Genomic DNA, 26717 nt, shown 5'->3' with positions numbered 1-26717 from the left:
TTTTTGTACGGTCAAAGCTGCTTTCCTCATTTTAGGACTTAACATGTCCAGAACAGCGCACAACTTTTCTCTGCACAGCTAATCTGGAATAGAAATGGACACACCTTCGGTTTGAAACGTATGGAATATGTTGCAATTTTGTCAAGATTATCAAGCGACTTTGAGAAAAAAGAAAATAAAGGAAAAAAAAAAGATAAAAAATAAAACCAACATTTAATGATTATTGTTGTGTCGTGTGAATCACTTTAATAACCACATTCTGCTGTATTTAAGTTTTGCCTTCAGTTTCCTCCAGCAGGAAAGAATGTTGCTGTTGTTTCTTCTAAATAATGAAAAAATAAAACATCAGGGCTATATAAAGTGAAAGTAAACAAATAATAAACTATTATATAAGTATTAAACGATGCACCAATACAAGTCATCTTCAGGGTGTGACACCCCTAATGGGCTTCGCTATTGGTTTATCCATTGAGGCTTCCGCCTCTGAACCTGAATAAATTTAATCTACTCTCCGCCCAACTGGGAAGGGCCCGCCCCTCTATATAGGCCCTCCCGCCATTCGTCTCCCCTTTTCACTCAGTCACCTCGGATCTACATCATCTATCTACTCAGCGATATACTGTATATATATATTTCACCATCCGCTGTCCCTATAGAACAAAGACCTGCTTCTCCTGCACCACAAGGAGTAAAGCATGTTAGAACCAAGTCAACAAACCTCGTTCTGGATCTGGACTCCAGAACTAGCGAGATAAGGGTGTCATTACTACGCCAGTTGGACAGGGTTCGAAAAAACCTCATATCACTCCTGGGTCTTATGGCAGCGGCCCACCCTGTGGTCAGACTGGGCTTGTTAAATATGAGAAGTCTTCAACAGTGGTTTTGGGGGTCTCCGACTTCATCCTGTTCGAGACAAGGGCCACATGTTGATTGTTCCTGCCTTCGTTATGAGGGACATAGTCTTCTGGTACTCTCTAGGGCTGACTCCAGAAAGCAGTCAGATTGGGTTGTGTACATTTCTACACTCATGTGTTCACAGATGCGTCCCTGACCGGCTGGGGTGGGACCTGTGGGGGGAGAGTGTAGTCGAACATACCGAAACACATCAATTACTTACAACTGCGAGCGGTTCAAAAGGTCCCCCACCATTTTGCTCCTCAATTAGCAGGGAGACATGTGATGGTGCGATCAGACAACTCCACAACAGTGGCGTATCTGAACAGGCAGGGAGGAGTGAGGTCACCGGGTCTACAACGCTTGGCAGCCTCCATTCTGAGTTTTGCCGACAGGTATGTTTTGTCCCTGCGAGCTCGACACATTCCGGGTTTGTTGAATGTGGGAGCGGATCGAATGTCTCGAGGGGGTGCTCTTCAGGAGGAGTGGAAGCTTAACCCAAGATACAACGTCACAGATCTGGCGCCTGTTTGGGAGACCAGTTTGCCTCCAGGGAGAACACAAAGTGCCCCCTTTGGTTTTCACTGAAGGTCACAGACAGACCACCTCTGGGGGTAGATGCTCAGGCCCATCCGTTGATACCCAGGGGTCTGTTGTATGCTTTCCCACCAGTGAGACTCATGCTACCTTTCTTAGACAGAGTGAGAGTTCAGCATCTTACTGTGTTGGTGGTACTACCAGAGAGCCCAGGAGCCAGATGGTTCCCGGGCCTGGCTCAGTTGACAGTGGGTGAACCATGGCCTGTTCTAGAACTTCCCTCGGCTCTGAGTCATTTTCTCCCGACCGATTCTGGGGCGTCGCGTCATGGTTTGGATGTTGAGAGGGTGACACTAGATGCCGTATTCAGGGTGCTCAGGCACCAACTACATCGAAAGCTTATGTGTCACGCTGGTGTGTATTCGAAGCCGGTTGCAAGAAGAAAGGACTGACAGCTTCTTCATCTCCAGTCTCGGAGATCCTGCTTTCTTGCAGGAGTTACTGGTCGAGTGGTTGTGCCGCATCTACGCTGGCGGTTTTTGCGGTCAGCCATGAATGTAGGACATGATGGTTTTGGTCGTTTTACGACCAGAGGTCATACCTTTGTAAAGCGTTTTTTTTTTTTGGGTGCTGGAGTTTTCGACCTCCTACTCGTCATTTGGTCCCACAATGGGATCAGATAGCTTGAGAGCTACTTTCACTCATCAAGACGAGGAGGCTAGGCAGCGGCATTAACTGTGTCCAGTATGAGCTATGGCCTGTTAGGTTAGATGCACAGCTAGTTTACGTAAATCCAATCAGCTGTTTGTCTGTAACGGGGCAAAGAATGCTGGAGCTGGAGTATCCCCTCAACGTTTTGCTCATTGAATTTGTAGTGCAATTCTCAAAATTACAGCTTTACTGTAATCAATCATATAGATTTGACACACATTCCAAATAGTCACTTGATTTACTGATAATATTTTATATTTAATTCATATACAATTTTCTTGCCTTGAATCCACTCACTGCAACAACTCACAGGCCCAGATCACATAAAGCCTTGCACACACTGAGAAAGATTAAACAATCCCAGATTCCCAGCAAGTCTGTGTGAACCTATTTGAGATCTCATACTGAAAGACACAACAGGCCAGCAAGTCGCTGGGAACAGATTCTCTCTAGAAGACAACAATCTTTGGTGAATTTCCACGACGACCACGTGCGGCGGCCATCTTAGAATCAAGTGTTTACAGTTACTGACCAATCCTACATGTACAGTTGACTAGAGGTGTTAACCTGAATATTGAAGTATAAATGATCCACCATTTTGTGAGATCTTTGTGTTCTGGCATTCGAAGACGTCTGCGATAGATCTCTCTGCTTGCTAGCGCCCGTGTTCACGTAAGTTTGTCTCTTACTTTTGCATAATTCACTAAACGAGCATTTTCCTTAAACTCATCCATGTGTCTGTCCTTCATTTTCCACCACCACATACAAGACTGGGGAGGGGTCGGTTAACCGGAACACAAAATCCCCACAACTTGGTGCCGTGACCCGGATGGCGTTGACTGGTGGTTTGAAGGCCTTTTTGATTCCGAGACGAACTCTGAGCTCTCTTATTGTTCTCCAGGCAACCAGGCGCACCACATACCTTACTTCAGGAATCAGGTAAGAAAGATTTTATCTTATTTTTTACATAGATTTTTTTTCAAGTTTATATTTTTGGTTAGGAGAGATTACATATATTTATATTTTATATTAGTTTTGGTTGCCTGGAAGAATAAACATAAGTCTCTGGTTCTGTCACAAATTTAGATTATATTTTTCAATAGTGCTTTCTTAAGCTGTTGCTCATTTTTTGGGGTATTGCATGGTCAGTTGTTGTTTGTTGTTGTTTTAAGTGTAGACGACACTATTGTGTCCCGGGAAGAAGAAGCATTGTTGAAAAATTGTTGATTAGAATTTAAGTTAAATTGATAGGCAGAGGAGACGGAGTTACACGACCTGGTAACCCCTGGGATTCAGAGTAGGAGTGGAAGTATAACCGGCTCTCTCTACGGGGCATCTGAGGTTCTTCCAGATTCCTAAACTAGTTAGGATACTTGGCCTATGGTGGATTAATGTAGACGTACTTTTTCGGTAAACCAAGTAGCTATAATTAATTTGGGGATATGTGGGATTTGAGCGGTCTCTCCCAATATCCTGGTCTGGAGGCTCTGCCAGCCGGTGTGTAGGCCAGTTAGATCTCATTGTGTTTCTGTGTTGAAAGGCTCCACAGGTATTTGGCAGTATAGTCAGGGCTAGTTAATTTTTCCGAACAATCACGGTGAGAGATATTGTCTCATTGGTGATTAGTTTAGAGTTAGTTTGACGGGGGTTTAAATAGATGGAATAGTTGAGGGGTCTCCTATCCAGGGTGTTTGGAAGCGTATTAAGCGATCGAGAGGCTCTCGCGATAGTGACTTCGACACTTTAGACACGACAAGCTGGTTAGAGTCTCGTTCCACGTAGCATAGTGTGTCTCTAGACTTGTTTTGGTAAAATACTGTTGTCGTCGTATTTTCATGACATATTGTTTAGTTAAAATTGTCTGGTTTTTTTTCATTTCAATTTTTTCCTTCTTACATTTTCTCTAACCTCTATCAATTGTTGTCATTTTTATTTTTCTATTTTCTATTGATTTCAATTATTTCTTGTTATCAGTAATTTTGTTTTCAATATTTCTTTATTTTCTTCCCTTCATCATTTCTCTCTCAAGTATTTTGGTTGGGTTTAGTTTAATTATCTTCTCTCTTCATTAAGTAACATTCTTTGTTGACAATAGTTATTTTACAATTATTCCTGTTTCTAAAATTAAGGTATATACAGTATATGTTTATATATAGTTAATTAGTTTTATAATTTATAAAGAAGAAAAACTAAAACAACTCACATTTCAGTTTTCTCCTTCTTCTGCAGTGTTCAAAAAAATAACACAATTAACATTGATTGTTGACATCCTTTGTTTTTGCATGTATTAATGACCTTTTGACCCTATTATCTTAACCACCCTCTCCTCTTATTTCACATGGTCAATTGATCACCTCAAAATTGATCAAATCTCAATTGATCAACTCACAATTGATCAACTCACAATTGGTCACATTGCATGTCACTTTTGTTGTTTTGTCTAGCTAACACTGCTTATCTAAAGTGTGTCATTGACTGCTTGCACATGTGTGTACGTTTGTTGATATCCATACTGTGTCTCAAACCTCTTACTTGCGTACTCAAAGTTAGTATTTTTAGTGCGTAAGTGCGTCTCAATTCTTAGTATGCGAAATTTAGTGCGCCATGCACACTAAATTGTCACTAAAACGCCCACAAAACTGATGTGGTTCGATGGACACTTTCTACCCTAAACAGCTCCATCTTAATGACGTTTTAAACGTCATATATATATATATATATATATATATATATATATATATATACTTACAGGTGCATTTTCAGCAGCAATAGGAGGATGACTAGAGGTGTTAACCTGAATATTGAAGTATAAATGATCCACCATTTTGTGAGATCTTTGTGTTCTGGCATTCGAAGACGTCTGCGATAGATCTCTCTGCTTGCTAGCGCCCGTGTTCACGTAAGTTTGTCTCTGACTTTTGCATAATTCACTAAACGAGCATTTTCCTTAAACTCATCCATGTGTCTGTCCTTCATTTTCCACCACCACATACAAGACTGGGGAGGGGTCGGTTAACCGGAACACAAAATCCCCACAACTTGGTGCCGTGACCCGGATGGCGTTGACTGGTGGTTTGAAGGCCTTTTCGATTCCGAGACGAACTCTGAGCTCTCTTATTGTTCTCCAGGCAACCAGGCGCACCACATACCTTACTTCAGGAATCAGGTAAGAAAGATTTTATCTTATTTTTTACATAGATTTTTTTTCAAGTTTTATTTTTGGTTAGGAAAGATTACATATATTTATATTTTATATTAGTTTTGGTTGCCTGGAAGAATAAACGTAAGTCTCTGGTTCTGTCACAAATTTAGATTATATTTTTCAATAGTGCTTTCTTAAGCTGTTGCTCATTTTTTGGGGTATTGCATGGTCAGTTGTTGTTTGTTGTTGTTTTAAGTGTAGACGACACTATCGTCTATCGTGGTCGTCTACAGCGTCAATAGCGAAGCGTGTTAGAGGGCTTTGCATGTAATAATAGAACTAGAGTTACATCCAGGAAACTAATATGTATTCCTCACTACAGGGATGGAGTGAACCACGACAGGTGATGATAGAGTGACTGGTGTGTTTATTTATTCACTAACAGTTGTGGACATTACGTCATCTAGTGGTGAAACTGTAGATTACAGTCAATGTTTTTTCAATCCAACTCTTCAACACATCACAGAAAGTAAATAAGTGTTGTTTGTAATACATCACAGAAAGTTGTTATCACAAACCTGTTGTTTGTAAAAACCCTGATGTAGCCATTGAATATATTAGGATATATATTAGAGGCTTCAAAGGGCACCACTGTTGTACGGCGTGTTCTTCTTACCCTGACATGCTGGTCATCCAAAACTAGTGATGGGAGATGAAGCTTCATTAACAGTGTCATCATTTTTAATGCTCAGTAGGTGGCGCCTCTATTTAAAAATGATATGAGGTTTGATCCAAGTACGTGTTTATTTTTAAATATTTAAATATTAAGTATATTTATTGAAGTTCTCAGTCTCAGCTCCAGCTAGTGTTTCCTCATCAAACACATTGAAACTGTCAGTGCACAAGATTTACACTGAGAGACTGAGATCTTTCACTACAAACAGATTTAAAATATAGATTCATTTAAGTGTTTTTATGAATAATTCTTCTCATGTGGACTTCAATCCAAGAGTTACAGACGAGCAGTATGGAGGTATTTGGATGTTTTTAAGTGTCTTTTGGACGAAGATGAAGACGAAGACAACTGAGCTCCAGTCACTACATTAAAATGAACAAACATTTTTGTCTATAACTCTAAAAAGAAGTGATTTCTCTGAAGATAATCCCAACCCTTAGTCGATATAAGGGTGAGTAGAAAATGAGTTTGCATTTTGGGTGAATTATTACTTCAGACGTGTGACATAAAAAGACAACAAAAGACTTAAAACATCACATGATTCCAGAACTGTTGTAATAGTTTTATTTTACCTAAAATTACATGATTAAATAATGTTGAATACATTCAACTGTTACTTTAACAACACACTTTCATTTGCAGTTAATAAAAGAAAAACTCTCTAAACTGGATCAAGATTGTCTCACGATACATTTGTCAAAGTGTAGATTCACTTGTCGATTAAAAAATAATAATAACCAGTTTATAAAATATAATATAGTGTGATTTTGAGAATATTGTGCAAATAACTGTATGATTTTGAAGCTGTTTGACTAGAGGATTGAATTTGTTGATCTTTTTAAATTCATGTTTCTCTCGCTCTGTTCCTCTGATGACATCATTTCTAGGCGACAGATGAGATGAAGTCAATCTGTAACGATCGTGTTTAGCTACTGTTGAGAAGTACAGTTTGAAAAAATAACCATTAAACCACTTACTTTCAGTGTTAAAGAGGTTTAACTAGAGAACGATCATAAAAGTCACAAACAAACGTGAAACAAATCCAGCAGGTATGTTAGGAAACATTTTACTTAATAACATATTTTCTTGTGTTTCTTCTGAGAGTCACTCTGATAGTCTCACTTCCTCTCCACCTCCAGTCGCAGCTTTTCAAATCTGTCAGGATGATCCAGATAATCCTGATCCTCCATCAAGTTCCTGTTGTCGTTGGACAGTAGGAGGCGCTGCTGTGTGTGAGTCCAGTGAGAGTGAAGACTGAGAGAAGAAGAGACATGAGGTGATGATGGTGGAAGAACGTTGTCTTGACGATCATATACTGATCCAAACTGAGACGAGTCAATGTTCTGTCAACATTCTTCTGAGAACTTGAGAGAAGAACCATGTGACTGAAACATCCCAGAATCATCTTGGATGTCAGATTTGAAGATGAAGTCAGAAGCTAAACTAGCATGTAGCTAACATGAGTCTAGTCTAGTTGTGATGAAGATGTTCAAGTGAACACATGATTCAATATGAAGTGATTCATGTGTGAAATGATGTTTAAAGTGACTCAACATTGTGAGTTGATGATCAAACTCACGTCTGATTTCCAATATTTGACTGAAATATTTCTTTGTTCTCCACTGACAGTCAAACTGAAACAATGTTGATGTTGAAGCTCCTGAAGAGTTTTGAGCTGAAGGACTTGAAGATTTGGAATCAGAGCTTCACTTGATACTGTAACTGTGAGTCTTTAACATCTGCACGTTTGTTCTGGAATCTTCTTCATCAAGTCCATGTCCACAAAGACCTTCAACTGCTGTGTCAGCAGATGACCTTTGATGTTGAAGTCAATCAATGGAATCAAACTCACCATTCATGGATGAAGGTCTAACCTATGTGGTCTACAGCCTGGAGGAAGAAAGAGTCAGAAGATCAGATTCATTTGATTCAGATGTTTCATGAATATTGTTTCATTCTCAGTGGACGACTCAGTCATGACTGTTGATGACAACAAAGATGGATCTATAAACAGGCTGCTCAGTCTCAACTGTCTCCTTCATGCTTCCACTGGTGTCCAGCAGGAGAACATGGAGGAACTCAGAGTTTGGATTCATGTGCTCAGTTCAGATGAAGAGTCTGAGCATCAAATGTTCAGTCTGAAGATCTTTGGAGTTCAGTCAGTGAGTTCTGCTGCTCTGTTCATACCTGAGAGTCTCCAGTCTCCAGTCTGGACTCTTCAGTCCAGCAGACAGCAGCTCCAGTCCTGGTCCTCCTGGATGATTCCTGCTCAGGTCCAGTTCTCTCAGGTGGAATGGGTTCAATGTCAGAGCTGAGGCCAGAGAAGAACAACCTCTCTCTGAGATCTGACACCATGACAGACTGAAATGAAGGAGAAACACTTTTAGAATCTTATCAGAACCAAGAGAAGATGATGTTCTGACCCGAGAGTCTCCAGGTGACAGTGTGGACTCTTCAGTCCAGCAGACAGCAGCTCCACTCCTGGATCCTGCAGGTTGATGTTGTGACTCAGGTCCAGTAGAGTCAGACTAGAGGATGGAGAGCTGAGGACTGAGGACAGAAGTGAACAACTTCTCTCTGACAGTTCACATCTGTTCAGGCTGTGAAAGAGACGAGTTTCATCAACAAGTGACCTTTTCAATTATTTATTTCTCGATAATTTAAAGGCTTTATTTGCGGTCACACCATAATAAAGAATGTCTTTGGCTCCTGACCCATAGACATATATACATAGACGCCGCATCGACTACTGCCACCCACTAGAGCAGTGTGTATACAGGGCGGCCATCTTGGAACAGTGCCACTCACTCCTACAGTGCATTATGTCTATAGAGGAATGATGTGTTTATACTATAAAAGAGATTATAAATCGCTCATTTGTCAAGGTTTTTTTTACGGGGTTTGTTTTTCAAACCACAGACCAGATAGATAGATATTATTATAAAGAATATATTACTATAAAAACTATTAAAAAAAACATTTTGAATTTAATGAATTTGAAAGATGGAACAAATAAGAACCAAACCATTAGAAAATCGGTCCAGAATTTTGCGAATAATTTTATTTTAAGATTGAGAAGTTCCTCCTTCCCTGTAGTTTTAAATGCGCCGCTGCCTGTGATGGCACTGTACCAACATGGCAGCGCTTTATACACATCAGTCAATGCAGCGACTATGTATACATGTCTATGGTTTTACCAACCAAAAACACTTCACCACGTAAACAGTCTTCTACCAACACCAGCAACACCTAATGGAGTTGAACCTCGACTTCAGAGTCTGACAACTCCTGTGTGATGGGATTGTGCTTTAGACCAGTTTCAACCACTGTGTCGCAACACACTAGTGCGCCGTGAGCGATGGTCACATGTGCCGTGGTAAAATATCCAATTTAACCTAATTAGTCTAAGAACATTAATTATCTGTGAATTATAGAGAAGAGAGCTTAGATTGGCTGCTCTGTATGTCAATCAAATAGTTATTGTGTGGATTGGTTGACGTTCAGACGTAAGAATAGATCTCAAACAATCCTCACAATAAACATTTGATTGACATGCAGAGCAGCCACTCTGAGCTCCTCCCTCTTCCAGTGTACGCATGTAGTTTCATGTCCTTCAGTTGAAGATGAACAAACACAAAAGTTCATTCAGGGAACAAGCGAAGAAAACATTGAGACAGAAGTAGTTGTTAGTGCTGTGATAGTCCCACATTCTGACCACATTCCACTTTGAAATATGTTCTTTTGATTATTATTCACTTTCATTTAAAGTTGACGCTTGTATGTTTATCATTACAATGATTTATTAAGATGATATTTTTATAAACTACGTAACATCTTTACCTGCTACACAAACATACAAATGTATCTATGAGCTGCTTCACTGAAGAACAAAGTGATGACAGACTTTGACTCGTGTTTCCACCTCTGACTTTACATTTGAGCTTTGATGATGTAGAAAAGATGATGTTCTGACCTGAGAGTCTCCAGGTGACAGTGTGGACTCTTCAGTCCAGCAGACAGCAGCTCCACTCCTGGATCCTGCAGCTTGTTGTGACTCAGGTCCAGTCGAGTCAGACTAGAGGACGGAGAGCTGAGGACTGAGGACAGAAGTGAACAACTTCTCTCTGACAGTCCACATCTGTCCAGCCTGTGAAAGAGACGAGTTTCATCAACAAGTGACTTTTTTAATTATTTATTTCTCGATAATTGAAAGGCTTTATTTGCAGTCACACCATAATAAAGAATGTCTTTGGCTCCTTGTCTTGTGTTTTATTTTGAAAAGTAACTTCCCTCTCGTTTCAGGTCACTTGCCCTTCCTCCTGTGTCACCTGTCTGGTTTCTCCCCTGATTGTTTCCACCTGTGTCTCCCCTATGGAAGTATCTCAGAGCATCACAATATTGAATGGTTGAATTTAATATTTCAAATGTTGTAACGTTGAATTCGTTTTTTGAGTAATTTAATTCAAATGTTCAAATATTTTCAAAATTAAAACATTTTCACACATTCATTGATATTTTAACTTCAACACTTTAAAAATATATTTTCTAGATTCAATATTTTTTCATTCGTAGCCTTTTAAAATACATATAAAAAATGGAAGCCTTTCAATGTCAATATAAATGTTGGTCAAACAGTGACACCAGACTAAACCAGTTTGAGCTACGGTGGCCAACAAAGCTCACAACAAATGCAAACACTAATGCGATTGCAAAAGCGACGACACTTCAACATTAAGCCACAACAGAAGTGATGGACATGTGACTTTATTGTTGAAACACCGACTGAAGCGACAAGTAATGGAAGATTTAAAACCAAAGAGAATGAAAAGTAAGTAAACTTGATCTAATGTTACGCTCCGAGTGTCATAAATGATTGATATTTACGGTATATTGTTTTATATTATTCTGTTGCTTCACGTCAGGTTTAACTTGTACTTGTTAATAAAGATGATCAAGTTGTTCAAGTTGAGGCAATGACTAAATACTTTATGTATCAACAGAACATGTTTTGTCCAGTTTGTGTAGTAAATCTACTTATATCTTACTGTACAAATGTGGATAAATGTTTTTAAGAAATCTCTATGATGATGTTAAGTTTTCTTTAATGTTATTTTATTACAAATCAGCTTCATAAATATACACATTTGTGCTTTATTTGCACTTCTGCTTGATGTGTTGCCTTTTTTCATACTATATGGTTCACAACATCATTTAAATACGTCACTATACCATCATTACAAGTGTTATAAAGATTTTATTATTTAGCTTTTTTCTCTACATTAGGTTGATACTTCAAGATGGGTTTATAATATTTTCTTTTAGAACTTAGACCATATGAAAGTAGCATTTTCAGGAACAGATTGTCATTTTAACTTTATATCATGTTTACTATAATTTTCTTTGCATGTCCTGTTTACTTTGATTTACCATCAAATTAAAAGTAAGTTTATAATGACTTGTTCCTAATGTTTACAGATGTCAAGGAAGGAACTGTTTTACCCATAGACATATATACATAGACTACTGCCACCCACTAGAGCAGTGTGTATACAGGGCGGCCATCTTGGAACAGTGCCACTCACTCCTACAGTGCATTATGTCTATAGAGGAATGATGTGTTTATACTATAAAAGAGATTATAAATCGCTCATTTGTCAAGGTTTTTTTTACGGGGTTTGTTTTTCAAACCACAGACCAGATAGATAGATATTATTATAAAGAATATATTACTATAAAAACTATTAAAAAAAACATTTTGAATTTAATGAATTTGAAAGATGGAACAAATAAGAACCAAACCATTAGAAAATCGGTCCAGAATTTTGCGAATAATTTTATTTTAAGATTGAGAAGTTCCTCCTTCCCTGTAGTTTTAAATGCGCCGCTGCCTGTGATGGCACTGTACCAACATGGCGGCGCTTTATCAGTCAATGCAGCGACTATGTATACATGTCTATGGTTTTACCAACCAAAAACACTTCACCACGTAAACAGTCTTCTACCAACACCAGCAACACCTAATGGAGTTGAACCTCGACTTCAGAGTCTGACAACTCCTGTGTGATGGGATTGTGCTTTAAACCAGTTTCAACCACTGTGTCGCAACACACTAGTGCGCCGTGAGCGATGGTCACATGTGCCGTGGTAAAATATCCAATTTAACCTAATTAGTCTAAGAACATTAATTATCTGTGAATTATAGAGAAGAGAGCTTAGATTGGCTGCTCTGTATGTCAATCAAATAGTTATTGTGTGGATTGGTTGACGTTCAGACGTAAGAATAGATCTCAAACAATCCTCACAATAAACATTTGATTGACATGCAGAGCAGCCAATCTGAGCTCCTCCCTCTTCCAGTGTACGCATGTAGTTTCATGTCCTTCAGTTGAAGATGAACAAACACAAAAGTTCATTCAGGGAACAAGCGAAGAAAACATTGAGACAGAAGCAGTTGTTAGTGCTGTGATAGTCCCACATTCTGACCACATTCAACTTTGAAATATGTTCTTTTGATCATTATTCATTTTCATTTAAAGTTGACGCTTGTTTGTTTATCATTACAATGATTTATTAAGATGATATTTTTATAAACTTCGTAACATCTTTACCTGCTACACAAACATACAAATGTATCTATGAGCTGCTTCACTGAAGAACAAAGTGATGACAGACTTTGACTCGTGTTTCCACCTCTGACTTTACATTTGAGCTTTGATGATGTAGAAAAGATGATGTTCTGACCTGAGAGTCTCCAGGTGACAGTGTGGACTCTTCAGTCCAGCAGACAGCAGCTTCACTCCTGGATCCTGCAGATATTTGTTGTGACTCAGTTCCAGTCGAGTCAGACTAGAGGACGGAGAGCTGAGGACTGAGGACAGAAGTGAACAACTTCTCTCTGACAGTTCACACCATCTCAGCCTGTGAAAGAGACGAGTTTCATCAACAAGTGACTTTTTCAATTATTAATTTCTCGATAATTTAAAGGCTTTATTTGCGGTCACACCATAATAAAGAATATCTTTGGCTCCTTGTCTTATGTTTTATTTTGAAAAGTAACTTCCCTCTCGTTTCAGGTCACTTGCCCTTCCTCCTGTGTCACCTGTCTGGTTTCTCCCCTGATTGTTTCCACCTGTGTCTCCCCTATGGAAGTATCTCAGAGCATCACAATATTGAATGGTTGAATTTAATATTTCAAATGTTGTAACGTTGAATTAGTTTTTTGAGTAATTGAATTCAAATGTTCAAATATTTTCAAAATTAATTAAAACATTTTCACACATTCATTTTGATATTTTAACTTCAACACTTTAAAAATATATTTTCTAGATTCAATTTTTTAATTCGTAGCCTTTTAAAATACATATAAACAATGGAAGCCTTTCAAATTCAATATAAATGTTGGTCAAACAGTGACACCAGACTAAACCAGTTTGAGCTACGGTGGCCAACAAAGCTCACAACAAATGCAAACACTAATGCGATTGCAAAAGCGACGACACTTCAACATTAAGCCACAACAGAAGTGATGGACATGTGACTTTATTGTTGAAACACCGACTGAAGCGACAAGTAATGGAAGATTTAAAACCAAAGAGAATGAAAAGTAAGTAAACTTCATCTAATGTTACGCTCCGAGTGTCATAAATGATTGATATTTACGGTATATTGTTTTATATTATTCTGTTGCTTCACGTCAGGTTTAACTTGTACTTGTTAATAAAGATGATCAAGTTGTTCAAGTTGAGGCAATGACTAAATACTTTATGTATCAACAGAACATGTTTTGTCCAGTTTGTGTAGTAAATCTACTTATGTCTTACTGTACAAATGTGGATAAATGTTTTTAAGAAATCTCTATGATGATGTTAAGTTTTCTTTACTGCTATTTTATTACAAAACAGCTTCATAAATATACACATTTGTGCTTTATTTGCACTCCTGCTTGACGTGTTGCCTTTTTTCATACTATATGGTTCACAACATCATTTAAATACGTCACTATACCATCATTACACGTGTTATGAAGATTTTATTATTTGGCATTTTTCTCTACATTTTGTTAAAACTTTAGGATTTGTTTATAATTTTTTCTGTAAGGACTTAGATAAAACTGAATTGATTTTATTTAACCCGTATAAAAGTAGAAGAACAAAGTGACGACAGACTTTGACTCGTGTTTCCACCTCTGACTTTACATTTGAGCTTTGATGATGTAGAAAAGATGATGTTCTGACCTGAGAGTCTCCAGGTGACAGTGTGGACTCTTCAGTCCAGCAGACAGCAGCTTCACTCCTGGATCCTGCAGCTTGTTTCTACTCAGGTCCAGTAGAGTCAGACTAGAGGACGGAGAGCTGAGGACTGAGGACAGAAGTGAACAACTTCTCTCTGACAGTCGACAACTGCTCAGCCTGTGAAAGAGACGAGTTTCATCAACAAGTGACTTTTTTAATTTTCTATTCAACTTTAAACACTTTATTTAAAAACACACTAAACTATTTACTTTCATCAGATCATCGTCACATCATTGTTTAAATATTTGAAGTTTGTTTTGTACAACTTAGAAACAACTTTGTGAAACATGCTGACTGTAATATATTCGGGTTCGTCTCTTAGTTTCACTGGTGTAGTGAGGGACACGAGACACCAGCATGGATGTTACTCCGGTAGTTTATTACAAACACACGTACGTAACATATGCACTTCCGTAAACACACCCACACATCATGAATACATAAACAATGTCAATATCTCTGTGATGTACAATGCCTGGCATAATACACATAATCAGTATAAATATATATCATATATTACAATGATAACAACATGAACATGATGATAGAGTAACAACAATATTGAGGTTGTGGTTTGTTGTCAACAAGAAGATTGTAGTGACACCTTAACCCCTTCAATCCTTCTTAAGTTAACAGGAAATAACGCAACAGCTTCTTCTTCTTCTACTATTTAACGATGGTTTCAACCAGCTGTAGGAACACTAGCGACACCTGCTGGCAGCACGTTTTGCAAGTTTGGAAGAAGAAATAAAGAAAAAATATGAGTAACGAAATATTCGCGAGATATTTATGCTGGTATCAGCACCGAAGACGTCTCATCCTTCTACTGCTGCTGAAAATGCACCTGTAAGTTTATGCACATATTTATATATATATATATATATATATATATATATATATGATGTAAATTCTGTTTACAACGTCAGTGTGAGATGGAGCCATGCGATTTGAGACACAGCGTTGGTGTCAGTCGTGCACTATTCATAGTTACCAGAGATTGATAACTTTGATGACGCTTTAGCTCTTTTGACCAACATTTGTTTCTTAACCATCTTAACATGAGTCAGTCTATTAGAATATTTGAAAGCTCTTCGTTACTCAGGTCCAGTAGAGTCAGACTAGAGGACGGAGAGCTGAGGACTGAGGACAGAAGTGAACAACTTCTCTTTGACAGTCCACAGTTGTTCAGGCTGTGAAAGAGACGAGTTTCATCAACAAGTGACTTTTTCAATTATTTATTTGTCGATAATTTAAAGATTTTATTTGAGGAAACATTAAAAGTATCTGAATTTATTAGATGATCATCATTTGTTTAGAAAATTTGAAGCAGGTTATCAAAGATTATGATCAACCTTGTAAACATGACAACAAGACAACAATGATGAAAGAGTAAAACAAACATTCATGTTCACTTCATATCATCAGAGATGTTTCAGTGTTTGATCAACTTACAGAACTTTGTTTGCAACTTGAACCACCGGCAGAAGCCTCTCAAGAACCTTCTCTGAAGCAGAGTATTTCTTCAGGTCAAACTCGTCCAGATGTTCCTCTGAGGACAGTAAGATGAAGGCCAGGGCCGACCATTGAGAAGAAGACATTTGATAAAAGAGACGTCCTGATCTCATCTGCTGTTGGACCTCCTCCACCAGAGAAGTGTCCTTCACTTCATTCAGACAGTGGAACAGGTTGATGATTCTCTCTGGAGACACATTCTTACATATCTTCCTCTTGATGAGCTCTGCTGTGTTCTGATTGGTCCAGGAGCTACTTCCTGTCTGTGTCAACAAACCTGGAAGGAGACTCTGGCTGGTCTGCAGAGAAAGACCCAGAAGAAAGCGCAGGAACAAGTCCAGATGTCCATTTGGACTTTTCAGAGTTTTATCTATTGCTGTCTGGTAGAACCATTCTGTTTGACTTTTTCTACTAAGGATTCTTAGTAAAGATGTTGGTATTGATTCCATCAGGTTGACTCCAGAGTTGATGAAGGTCTGGTGGACGTGAAGAGCAGCCAGAAACTCCTGAACACTCAGGTGGATGAAGCAGAACACTTTGTCCTGGTACAGTCCTCTCTCCTCTCTGAAGATCTGAGTGAACACTCCTGAGTAAACTGAAGCTGTTGAGATGTTGATGTCACACTCTGTGAGGTCTGACTTATAGAAGATCAAGTTTCCTCTCTGCAGATGCTCAAAAGCCAGTTTTCCCAGAGACTCCATCATCTCCCTGCTCTCAGGATCAGAAACTGTGTCAGTCCCAGATCCTCCGTCGAACTTCAGCTTCTTGACTTTGATCTGAACCACCAGGAAGTAGATGTACATCTCAGTCAGGGTCTTGGGCAGCTGTTCTGTCTCTGTGCTCTTCAACATGTCCAGAACTGTGGCAGTGATCCAGCAGAAGATCGGGATGTGACACATGATGTAGATGCTTCGTGACCTCTTGATGTGAGACATGATGCTGCTGGTCTGCTCCTCATCTCTGAACCTCTTCCTGAAGTACTCCTCCTTCTGGAGGTCAGTGAACCCTCTGACCTCTGTCACCATGTCCACACACTCAGGAGGGATCTGATTGGCTGCTGCAGGTCGTGTGGTGATCCAGAGACGAGCTGAGGGAAGAAGATCCCCCCTGATGAGGTTTGTCAGGAGGACGTCTACTGAGGTGGTCTCTGTAGCTTCTATCAGGCGCCGACTGTTGAGGAAGTCCAGAGGGAGTCGACACTCGTCCAGACCATCTAAGATGAACAGAACCTGGAGTCCTTCAAAGCTGCTGAGATCTTTGGTTTCAGGAAAGAAAAGATGAACAAGTTCCATCAAACTCAACTTCTTCTCTTTCAGCAGGTTCACTTCTCTGAAGGTGAAAGGAAAAATGAGGTGGAAGTTCTGGTGGGCTTTGTCTTCAGCCCAGTCCAGAGTGACCTTCTGTGTCAGGAGGGTCTTCCCAATGCCAGCCACGCCCTTCGTCAGCAGTGTTCTGATTGGTTGTTCTCTGTCAGGTGAGGCTTTAAAGAGGTCTTCTTGTCTGATGGTGGTTTCTGGTCTGGTCTGGTTCCTGGTGGCTGCTTCGATCTGTCGGACCTCGTGCTCCTGGTTGACCTGGTCTGTGCCCCCCTCAGTGATGTAGAGCTCAGTGAAGATCTCATTCAGAGGAGCAGAGTTTCCTGCTTTAGCGACCCCCTCAGACACACTGTGGAACTTCTTCTGCAGGCTCCTCTTCAGTCGTCCTCCACACTGTAAGGAAATGACAACTTTACTGTAATCAATCATCTAGATTTAACACACATTTAAAATAGTCACTTGATTAACTGATAATCTTTCATATTTAATTCATATTAAATAATCCTATTCTTGCATTCACTTAAACTAAACTCAGGTTCACAAATCAAAGGCCGAGGTCACAAGCCTCACACACACAGAATGATTAAACAATCCCAGATTCCAGGAAGTCTGTGTGAACCTGTTTGAGAACTCACACTGAATTCTAGAAAACAACAACCTTTCATAAGTTTCCACTACGATCACGTGCGACGGCCATCTTAGAATCAAGTGTTTACAGTTACAGACCAATACTACATTCACATTTGACTAGAGGTTTTAACCTGAATATTCTACTATAAAGATCCACCATTTTGTCTGATCTTTGCGTTCTGGCATTTGAAGACGTCTGCGATAGATCTCTCTGCTTGCTAGCGCCCGTGATCACGTAAGTTCTTGTCTCTGTCTTTTGCATAATTCACTAAACGAGCATTATTTCTCTTAAACTCAATACTGTGTCTGTCTTTCTTGTCCACCACCACGTACGAGACTGGGGAGGGGTCGGTGTTCCTCGGAACAGAGAAACCCCAAACAAATTGGTGACCGTGACCCTTGGCGTGGACTGGTGGTTTGAAGGCCTTTTCGATTCCGAGACGAACTCTGAGCTGATTGTTCTCCAGGCAACCAGAGGCGCCATTATACCTTACTTCAAGAATCAGGTGAGAAAGATTTTTTCTTATTTCTTACATAGATTTTTGTTCGCTTGTATTTTGGAATTAATTGAAAGTATATTGTAAGTTAGGAAAGCTTAGATATTTTTTAGTTTTGGTTGCCTGGACGAATAAACGTAAGTCTCTGGTTCTGTCACAAATTTAGATTATATTTTACAATATTGCTTTCTTAAACTGATGCTCGTTTTTGGGGTATTTTATTGTCTGTTGCTGTTTGTTGTTGTATTAAGTGTAGACGACATTACCGTTTCCCGGGTTGAAGTTTTGAAGAAAAAACGTTGTGAGGTTTGAAGAAAAACGTTGTGAAGTTTGAAAAAAAAAACGTTGTGAAGTTTGAAGAAGAAATTTTGTGAAGTTTTGAAGAAAAAATGTTGTGAAGTTTGAAGAAAAACGTTGTGAAGTTTGAAAAAAAAACGTTGTGAAGTTTTGAAGAAAAAACGTTGTGAAGTTTGAAAAAAAAACGTTGTGAAGTTTTGAAGAAAACGTTGATTAGAATTTAAGTTGAATTGATAGGCAGAGGAGACGGTTACACGACCTGGTAACCCTTGGTAATTCAGAGTAGGGGTGGAAGTATAAGTGGCTCCCTCTACCGGGCGTCTGACATTTTTAATTTCAGATTCCTAAACTAGTTAGGATGCTTGGCCAATGGGTGATTATGGTAGACATACTTTTTCAGTAAGCCAAGTAGCTATCATTAATTTGGGGATAGGTGGGATTTGAGAGGCTCTCCCAGTATCCTGGTCTGAAGACTTTGCCAGCTGTGGGTGTGTAGGCCAGTTAGATCTCATTGTGTTGTGTTGAGAGGCTCCACAAAAAAAAATTGGCAGTATAGTCAGGACTAGTTAATTTTTCTGAACAATCACGGTGATGGATAAAGTCTCATTGGTGATTAGTTTAGAGTTAGTTCGACGGGGGTTGAAATAGAATGCAATAGTTGAGAGGCTCCTATCCAGGGTGTTTGGAAGCTAATTGAGTGATTTGAGAGGCTCCTGCCATTATGACTTCAACACTTTAGACACGACAGGCTGGTAAGAGTCTCGTTCCACGTAGCATAGTGTGTCTCTAGACTTGTTTTGGTAAAATACTGTTGTCGTCGTATTGTCATGACATATTGTTTTGTTTAAATTATCTGTGTCTGTATATTTTTATCTTTTGAATAATTTTTTCTCGCTGTGGTACTTGTAAAAAATTGCATTCATTTGTGGGAGATCTCCGACTTTGTGTGATTCAGCTGAGAGTCTGTGTGTGTGTGTGTGTCTTTGGACACTATCTCTTGCTGATAAGAACTGCTTCTTGGCAGACGTTGTCTTGTCAGCTGCTGCAAGGCAACTGAGCTCCGAAAGAAAGTTTCCTTTTTGGTAGGAGTGGTTTCACTTAGAGGTTGGACTTCTAAGACTTCCCTCTTTTTCCTCACTGACCCCCCCTGCTGGTTCATCTCCGCACACAAATTATTTCTTCATCTTGAATTCTAGTTTCTAGATTGTTTGTTTATGAAAGCAAGTAATGTTAATTAAAGTGAATGTGTAAAGTGATTGTTCAGGTTTCTATTTTGGTGTTCTGAATTTTATTTTTTCTTCTCCCTTCAATTTTTTACTTCTTACGTTTTCTCTTACCTTTACCAATTTTTGTCATTTCAATTATTTTATTTTTTTTAATTGAGTTCAATTATCTCTTGTTATCAGTATTATTGTTATCCATTTTTCTTTATTTCCTTCCCTTCTTTGTTTATCTCTTAAGTATTTTGGTTGGGTTTAATATGATTATCTTCTCTCTTTATTAAGCAACACTCTTTGTTGACAATAGTTATTTTACAATTATTCCTGTTTCTTAATTAAGGTATATATAAATATATACAGTTAATTATACAGTTAATTAGTGTTATAATTGGTTAAAGAAGAAAAACAAAAACAACTCACATATCAATTTTCTCCTTCTTCTGCAGTGTTCAATAACAATAACACAATTAACATTGATTGTTGACATCCTTTGTTTCTGCATGCATTAATGACCTTTTGACCCCATTATCTTAACCACCCTCTCCTCCTATTTCACATGGTCAATTGATCAACTCTGTTGTTTTGTTTAACTAATACTGCTTATCTGAAAGAAGTGTGTCATTGACTGCTTGCACGTGTGTACGTTTTTTGACATCTAGTTCCTGTTTTCTCTTCTTCTTCTCTCAATTCCTGATCTTTGGTGTTGTGTTTGATGTGCTGCCCCCTGCTGGTTTTCCCTTTACTTACTTCTTAATTGACTATTGCTACTGACTCATTTAGTGTAATTATTCAATTAAATCAATCACATTTATCTAATTAGATCAGTATTCTTAATTTTTCGATTAATACATTTAAATTACATAAAATAAACAGATTAAATTACAAATTACATCTTATTATTTGAATTAGTTATTACCTTATATATATATATATTATTATATATATATATATAATAATATATATATAATATAATTTTTTTTTTAAACATTGAATTTGTTATTTCAATTCATTTTTATTAATTTTCAATTTTTTTCGTTTATTTTATTATTATTATTTAAAAAAAAAATGTTTTTAATTTTATTTTTTTAATTTTTTGATTTTTTAACTTTTAATTTTTTAACTATTATCATTATTATTATTTCTATTCTTTTTTTTAATTTTATTATTAATTTACATTCTTATTTTTACTTTATTTTTATTATAATTATCATTATTATAATTATTATTTTATAAATTTTTCTCCCATTAGATTTTATTTTATTTATTTGTTTTTCTTCTACTCGCTACAAGTCAAATTTCTTAATACTACTATTTCTTCTGTTTTAACAAATGGTGAAACCTACAATTACTGCAATTATCCTGAGCTGCACAAGCATGAACTCTCTGCCCAACTCTCCACCGAAAATGAACTCTTGCCCGCACCAGAGAGGGAGGCCGCTGTGTACTGGTTCAACGTGATTGAACCCCCTGATGGTTTCTCCCAACTTGAAAAGACTTTTGAGACCTGGAAAAAATGGATTATGCTGCTGTGCTCGTATGATGCACCTGCGGACCCCCCGTACTGAACTATGAACTATGAACTATGTCTGGGATGATGATGACCCTGACTACGATGACAAATGGCACGTTCTGGTCGCAAACATGAACTTGACTCTTGTGTGCGGTGACATTTTTCTGGGTCCGGACGGTGTGGCGGCTGAAGTTGAATTAACAAACGAACAAGGTTTTCTCTATGCTCTCTCCGACACTTCTGTCCCTCATGTTACTTTGGCTGTTGTTGCTGGTGGGGAAGCTAGAGCCCTGGGACCCATGATTAAAAAATGCAAAACAGCTTGTGATTGGGTAAAAACTCAGAATAACAATCTATTCTTCTCACCTAGCACCGATTCCTACTACTACTACAACGCATTTTTCTCCATCCCTTTAAATGAGAATAGCAGAAATATCTTTGCCTTCACCTACCAAGGAGAACATCTCACATACACTAGACTTCCACAAGGTTACATTGACTCACCATCAATTTTTAACTATTGCCTAAAAAAGCATTTTGAGGAACTCTCATTGCCTGAGAATGCTGTTCTTTTGCATTATGCTGACGACATTTTAATTGGTGCGCCCTCGGCTGAGGATAATTTAAGAGCTACTGAGATTATTTTACGTTTCTTGGCTAAGAAAGTCTATAAAATCAGCAGACAGAAAGCTCAGATTTGTCGACAAAATCTCTCCTACCTGGGAAGATTGATAAAAAGTGGTGAGAAATCACTCTCTCAATCACATAGACAATCTATTTTGACACACCCACAGCCTGTGACTGTCAAAGACATGATGTCTTTCTTGGGTCTCACAGGCTACAGCAAACAGTTCATTCCAGACTACCACACTCTGATTGCTCCACTCAGAGCTATGATGAAAGCAGCTGGCCACAAGAACACTAAGACAACACTTGTGTGGTCAACCGAAGCAGAATTTTCTTTTAATGAGTTGAAACAAACCCTGGCTAGGGCTGCTGACTTGTCACCTCCAGACTATACTAAACCATTCCATCTTGATGTAAGTGAGACCAATGGTATTGTCAATGCGGTTCTCTTTAAAAAGGCTAACATTGAACGCTGGGTTTTGATGTATTACAGTACAGTCCTTGATAACATCGAAATGGGTCATCCATTGTGCAACCGACACTGCATAGCTATAGCTAAGGCACTCACGAAAACTTCCCACATTGTAATACATCACAACATTTTTGTCCACACCTCTCATGGAGTTGCCAGTTTTTTACAGTCTTTGGCTTTTACTTTGTCTGCACAGAGACAACAAAGGCTTAAACAGATCCTTGACCAACCTCACATCAATTACACAGCTGAAGGTGTTAACATGGCTGACGACATGGGGACAGCTGGTCTCCCACATGACTGTGTAGCGTTGGCAATATCAGATATGAAAGTCTGTGACTCTGTAACTGATGTGGATTTGGCAGAAGTAGAGATGACTCTGTTTTGTTACTACTCTGTTGTGAAATTGTCATCGGATGGTGTGTTTTCTACACTGGAAGCTGTATCTGTTCCTCAACCTTGTTCCGCTCAAAAAGCTGAGATCGTTGCCCTCACAAGGGCTCTTTTTTCTTGGCCTCTGGAAAATCTGCTAATATCTATACTGACTGCATATGCACATCATGCTGTCCATATCAATCTTCCTCATTGGAAGAGGAAAGGGTTTGTTACAGCCACAGGGGCTCCAATTAAACATCTCTCTGAAATGAATGATCTTTTGATGGGTTTAGCATCACCAATTGCAGTATTGAAATGCAAAGGTCATCAATTAGGGACTTCTGTGGTTTCTAAAGGTAATGCTAAAGCTGACAAGGCCGCTAAGCTAGCGGCTGGCTATCATGCTAAGTTGGTGGTTGCTTTAACGGTCCTTCAGGGGGAGGTTTCTTCCGCCATTTCTGAAGAAACAGTTGAACAGTTGCAGTCTTCAGCCAGTCCTGAAGAAAGATCTGTGTCGTTGAACAGAGGTGCTGTGAAAGTGGGTAAACTCTGGAGGCATAGTGATGGGAGACTTATTGCTCCAGCGGTTCTATTAGAGTTTGTGTCAAGAGAGTCAGCATCTTGTCACGTTTCCAACAAGAAAATGGTGTCGAAAATTGAAAGGTTCTGGTGGCATTCCCATTTGAATAATGTGGCTAAACTGACTGTTTTGGAGTGTCAGGCATGTCAACAGTACAATCCTAGAGCTACCCTCAAAGTGGGGATGGGTTCATTTCCGCCCCCTAGTGGTCCATGGAAGGATATTGTTATTGACTTGACAGACATGGGACTTGACAACAGGGTAAAAGGTTTGAGATACCTACTGGTTTGTGTTGATGTGTTTTCTAGGTGGGTTGAGGCTTTTCCCACTAGAACTGAATCGGCAGCAGAAGTGATTAAGTGGTTGACAAAAGAGCTGATACCTAGGTTTGGCCTTCCTAGGCGCATTAGGTCTGATAATGGTACACACTTTTCTAACAAAGACTTGAAAACAGTGGAAGACTTCTTTGGCATCAAACATAGTTTTGGTTCTGTGTATCATCCTGCTTCGCAAGGTCTGGTTGAGAGAGCGAATGGGACTCTTAAGAGGAAGTTGGCAAAACAGTGTGTGGGGACTAAACTGAAGTGGCTTGATGCATTGCCATTAGCGCTGATGGCAATGAGATCATGCCCTAACGAGACTTTAGGTCTCTCCCCTCATGAGGTATTGACCGGACGGTTGATGCCTGGACCTAGCACATCCGTTTAGTGAACCGGACGGTTCCCTTGACGACATTAGAGTTGATCTTTCAGATTATATCTCTGCCTTGAATAAGATTGCACAAGCTCTCACTCACCAGGTGCCGGAAATCCTTCAGAGGGACCTGGAGGAAGGAGATCTACAACTGAAGCCAGGGGATTGGATCTGGCAGAAACACTTTAGAGTTCACTGGAGTTTTCCAAAGTGGAACGGTCCGTTTGAATGTTGGAAGCCAAAACTCATTCGATTAAGGTTTTTAAGGAGGGAAAGCCCTCCAATTGGATACATCTCAGCCATTGTGCAAAAGCTGAGGATCCCAAAAGATCCCTCGCTGATATCAGATCTGACCTAAAAGCAATATGTCAGACAACAGCCGAAAGACCTGGCATCCCTTAAAGAGACCAAGAATGTTCAGAATTTTTGCTAAAATAATAATTCTGATACTCATACTGGAAACAAATCTCTCCATCTCAGATACATCCACTAAGGCCACTGATTCTGCTACAGCCCAGATCAAAATCTGTAGTATTGGCCAAGCCCATGAATTTGTCTGCTAGACAAAAGCGTCAAGCCCCAAACTATCCTCCTATCTACAACGCAGAGGTAGGAAAAGATCAGACATTTCAAATTGACTACTGTTCTGTTGCCGATTGTGGATCCCGCACAAATGATGCCATTTGGCGACCAAACCCAAAGTATCTCTGTCTGGTCTGGCATCCTAATTGTAAGATTGATTCACTTTGCAACCTCAGCAAGTCTATTGCAAAATGTACCACCCGTGAATGCATCATGAACATTATTCGATCTAAAACCGATTCACTTTGTTCATCCTGGAAGAGTGTTGTTGCTAACACTGGCCCCGTCAGATGGAATTGTCATTAAACTGATCTCAATCCACTGGCCCAACGAATCTCAATAACTAAAATGACGGCCAAAGCAAATTGTGTTAAGAATCGATGTAATCCTCTTTCTGTTCATCTTTCATCCCCTGCACTCAAAGACACTGGACTGTATGGTTTAGGAAGCTGGGAAAATGGACATGATCCAATAGGTATATTCTTCCTGAATGTAACTAAGAAACGCACTTCTGAATTAGATAAAATTAACATTATGGCAACCGAAATGGGATATTATGAAGAAAACATGTGGTTAAAATGGATCCATCTAACTGCTAAACAACATAAGAAATATGACTGCATAATGTGTTCTCGGGCTAGACCAACGTTGTTCACCACACCTGCTCCTTTGCATCATATAGATGATCCGGCTGGATTTTTCTGTATGCTGGCTTTGATGATGACTGAGAGGAAGCAAGACTTCCTGAATGAAGACATAAGTGACATGAGTCAGAAGATTGTAGAAGGTGAAATTGGAGTAAAATCTTCAGATCTGAGGAAATTGTTCTTCAGCTTCTTCATGTGTGTTCACATGTTCTTACTGCTCCACAGACGCTCGGCCAGATCCTCCTGCTCCATGTCCTTCAGGAGATGAACTGTGATCCTGAGGAAGTCTTCCCTGATGATTCTCCACTTCTCATCTTCCTCCTCAGTCTGTGGAGTCTCTGGACTCACAAACCTCCAGACTCTCTTCAGCTCCTTCTGCATATAGTTGTAGAAGTTTCTCTCCAGTGACTGGAACAGAATCACAGAGAAGAAAGTCAGAGTGATAGTGGATCATCTCAAGAACCACAAAGACCAGAGATTTTAAACTTGGATTCAGCTGAATGATGATGGTGAACAAAAGGAACCTCTAGGATTAAGACCTCCTCTGGTTCATGAACATACCAGTCGTATGGTTTCCAGTTGTGAGGGATGTTGCTGACCAATGAGAAGCTCTGAGCTCTGATGGTCCACTCTGAGGAGAAGAGATGAAGTCAGGACTGTGAATAAGCTCTTCAGTGTGGAGACGATCTAACTTGAAGGTTCCTCTCAAAATTACAGAGAGTACCATCTGAATAAAAATATAAATATTATCAAACTAAACTGTTTAGTTTAAATGTAATATTATAACATATGGAGACTTTAAACTTCAAGGACTCACAACAGTCCAGAATATTCTGGTTCCTCCTGCTGGATCCTGATGAAAACACAACTCTGATCAACTCTCATCTGTTTCTATCCTGGTATTCACCAGCTGAACCACTAGATGTCCTCACACTGCTGCACATGTCCACCTCTGCACTACAACTGTGAAAGCAACGTTTGAGGTTTTTAATTTAAACACTGCAGTGAAACTGGCAACGAAAATGTGTTGCTTGGCAACCGTTAAAATACACAGCTGAGTGAATGTATTCATAAAAGTATAAATATTAATAAGTTAAAAATAATGCAATATAGTATAAACAGAATACATAAATAACCTTGAAACAACTGAAAGCAAGATTTGAGGTTTTTAATTGTGTCTTTGTCTCCCCCTGCTGGTGATGTGAGTGAAGTGAAGTTCTCTGGTTTAATGTGTGTTTGAACCTGGTAGACTCACACTTGTTCACTCTCACCTCACACCTGGAGACTCTTCACTTCCTCTGAAGTCGATGGGTGTCCACATTGAATGATCACTCTTCAGAGACACACAGCAGGGTTCTGGTCCAGATCTTGGTCCAGGTCCAGCAGGTTCTTGCTGCTGCTTTGATCTTGAACACAGAAGTAGAATGAGTGAGAATGAAGACATGGAG

General features: G+C 39.1%; 1 protein-coding gene across 1 annotated transcript in view; it reads right to left on the bottom strand.

Annotated features, from left to right (window-relative positions):
- Nucleotides 1-6570: 6570 nt before the first annotated feature.
- The window catches only part of LOC148085218 (protein NLRC3-like), a 126375-nt gene continuing 106228 nt past the window's right edge, over nt 6571-26717 (bottom strand). The window contains exons 4-15 of the mRNA XM_087783365.1: nt 26541-26675; nt 25831-25900; nt 25485-25677; nt 25284-25366; nt 15764-17532; nt 14255-14428; nt 12762-12938; nt 9994-10167; nt 8444-8620; nt 8208-8381; nt 7873-7910; nt 6571-7274 (exon numbers count right to left, since the gene is read on the bottom strand). Coding sequence (XP_087639491.1) covers nt 7904-7910; nt 8208-8381; nt 8444-8620; nt 9994-10167; nt 12762-12938; nt 14255-14428; nt 15764-17532; nt 25284-25366; nt 25485-25677; nt 25831-25900; nt 26541-26675 — 3133 coding nt within the window. The 3' untranslated portion in view covers nt 6571-7274; nt 7873-7903. The remainder of the gene's footprint in view (nt 7275-7872; nt 7911-8207; nt 8382-8443; nt 8621-9993; nt 10168-12761; nt 12939-14254; nt 14429-15763; nt 17533-25283; nt 25367-25484; nt 25678-25830; nt 25901-26540; nt 26676-26717) is intronic.

The sequence above is a fragment of the Callionymus lyra genome, chromosome 2 (assembly GCF_982586985.1).
Source record: "Callionymus lyra chromosome 2, fCalLyr1.hap1.1, whole genome shotgun sequence".
NCBI lineage: Eukaryota > Metazoa > Chordata > Actinopteri > Syngnathiformes > Callionymidae > Callionymus > Callionymus lyra.
This window is presented reverse-complemented; position numbering and strand designations above follow the sequence as displayed.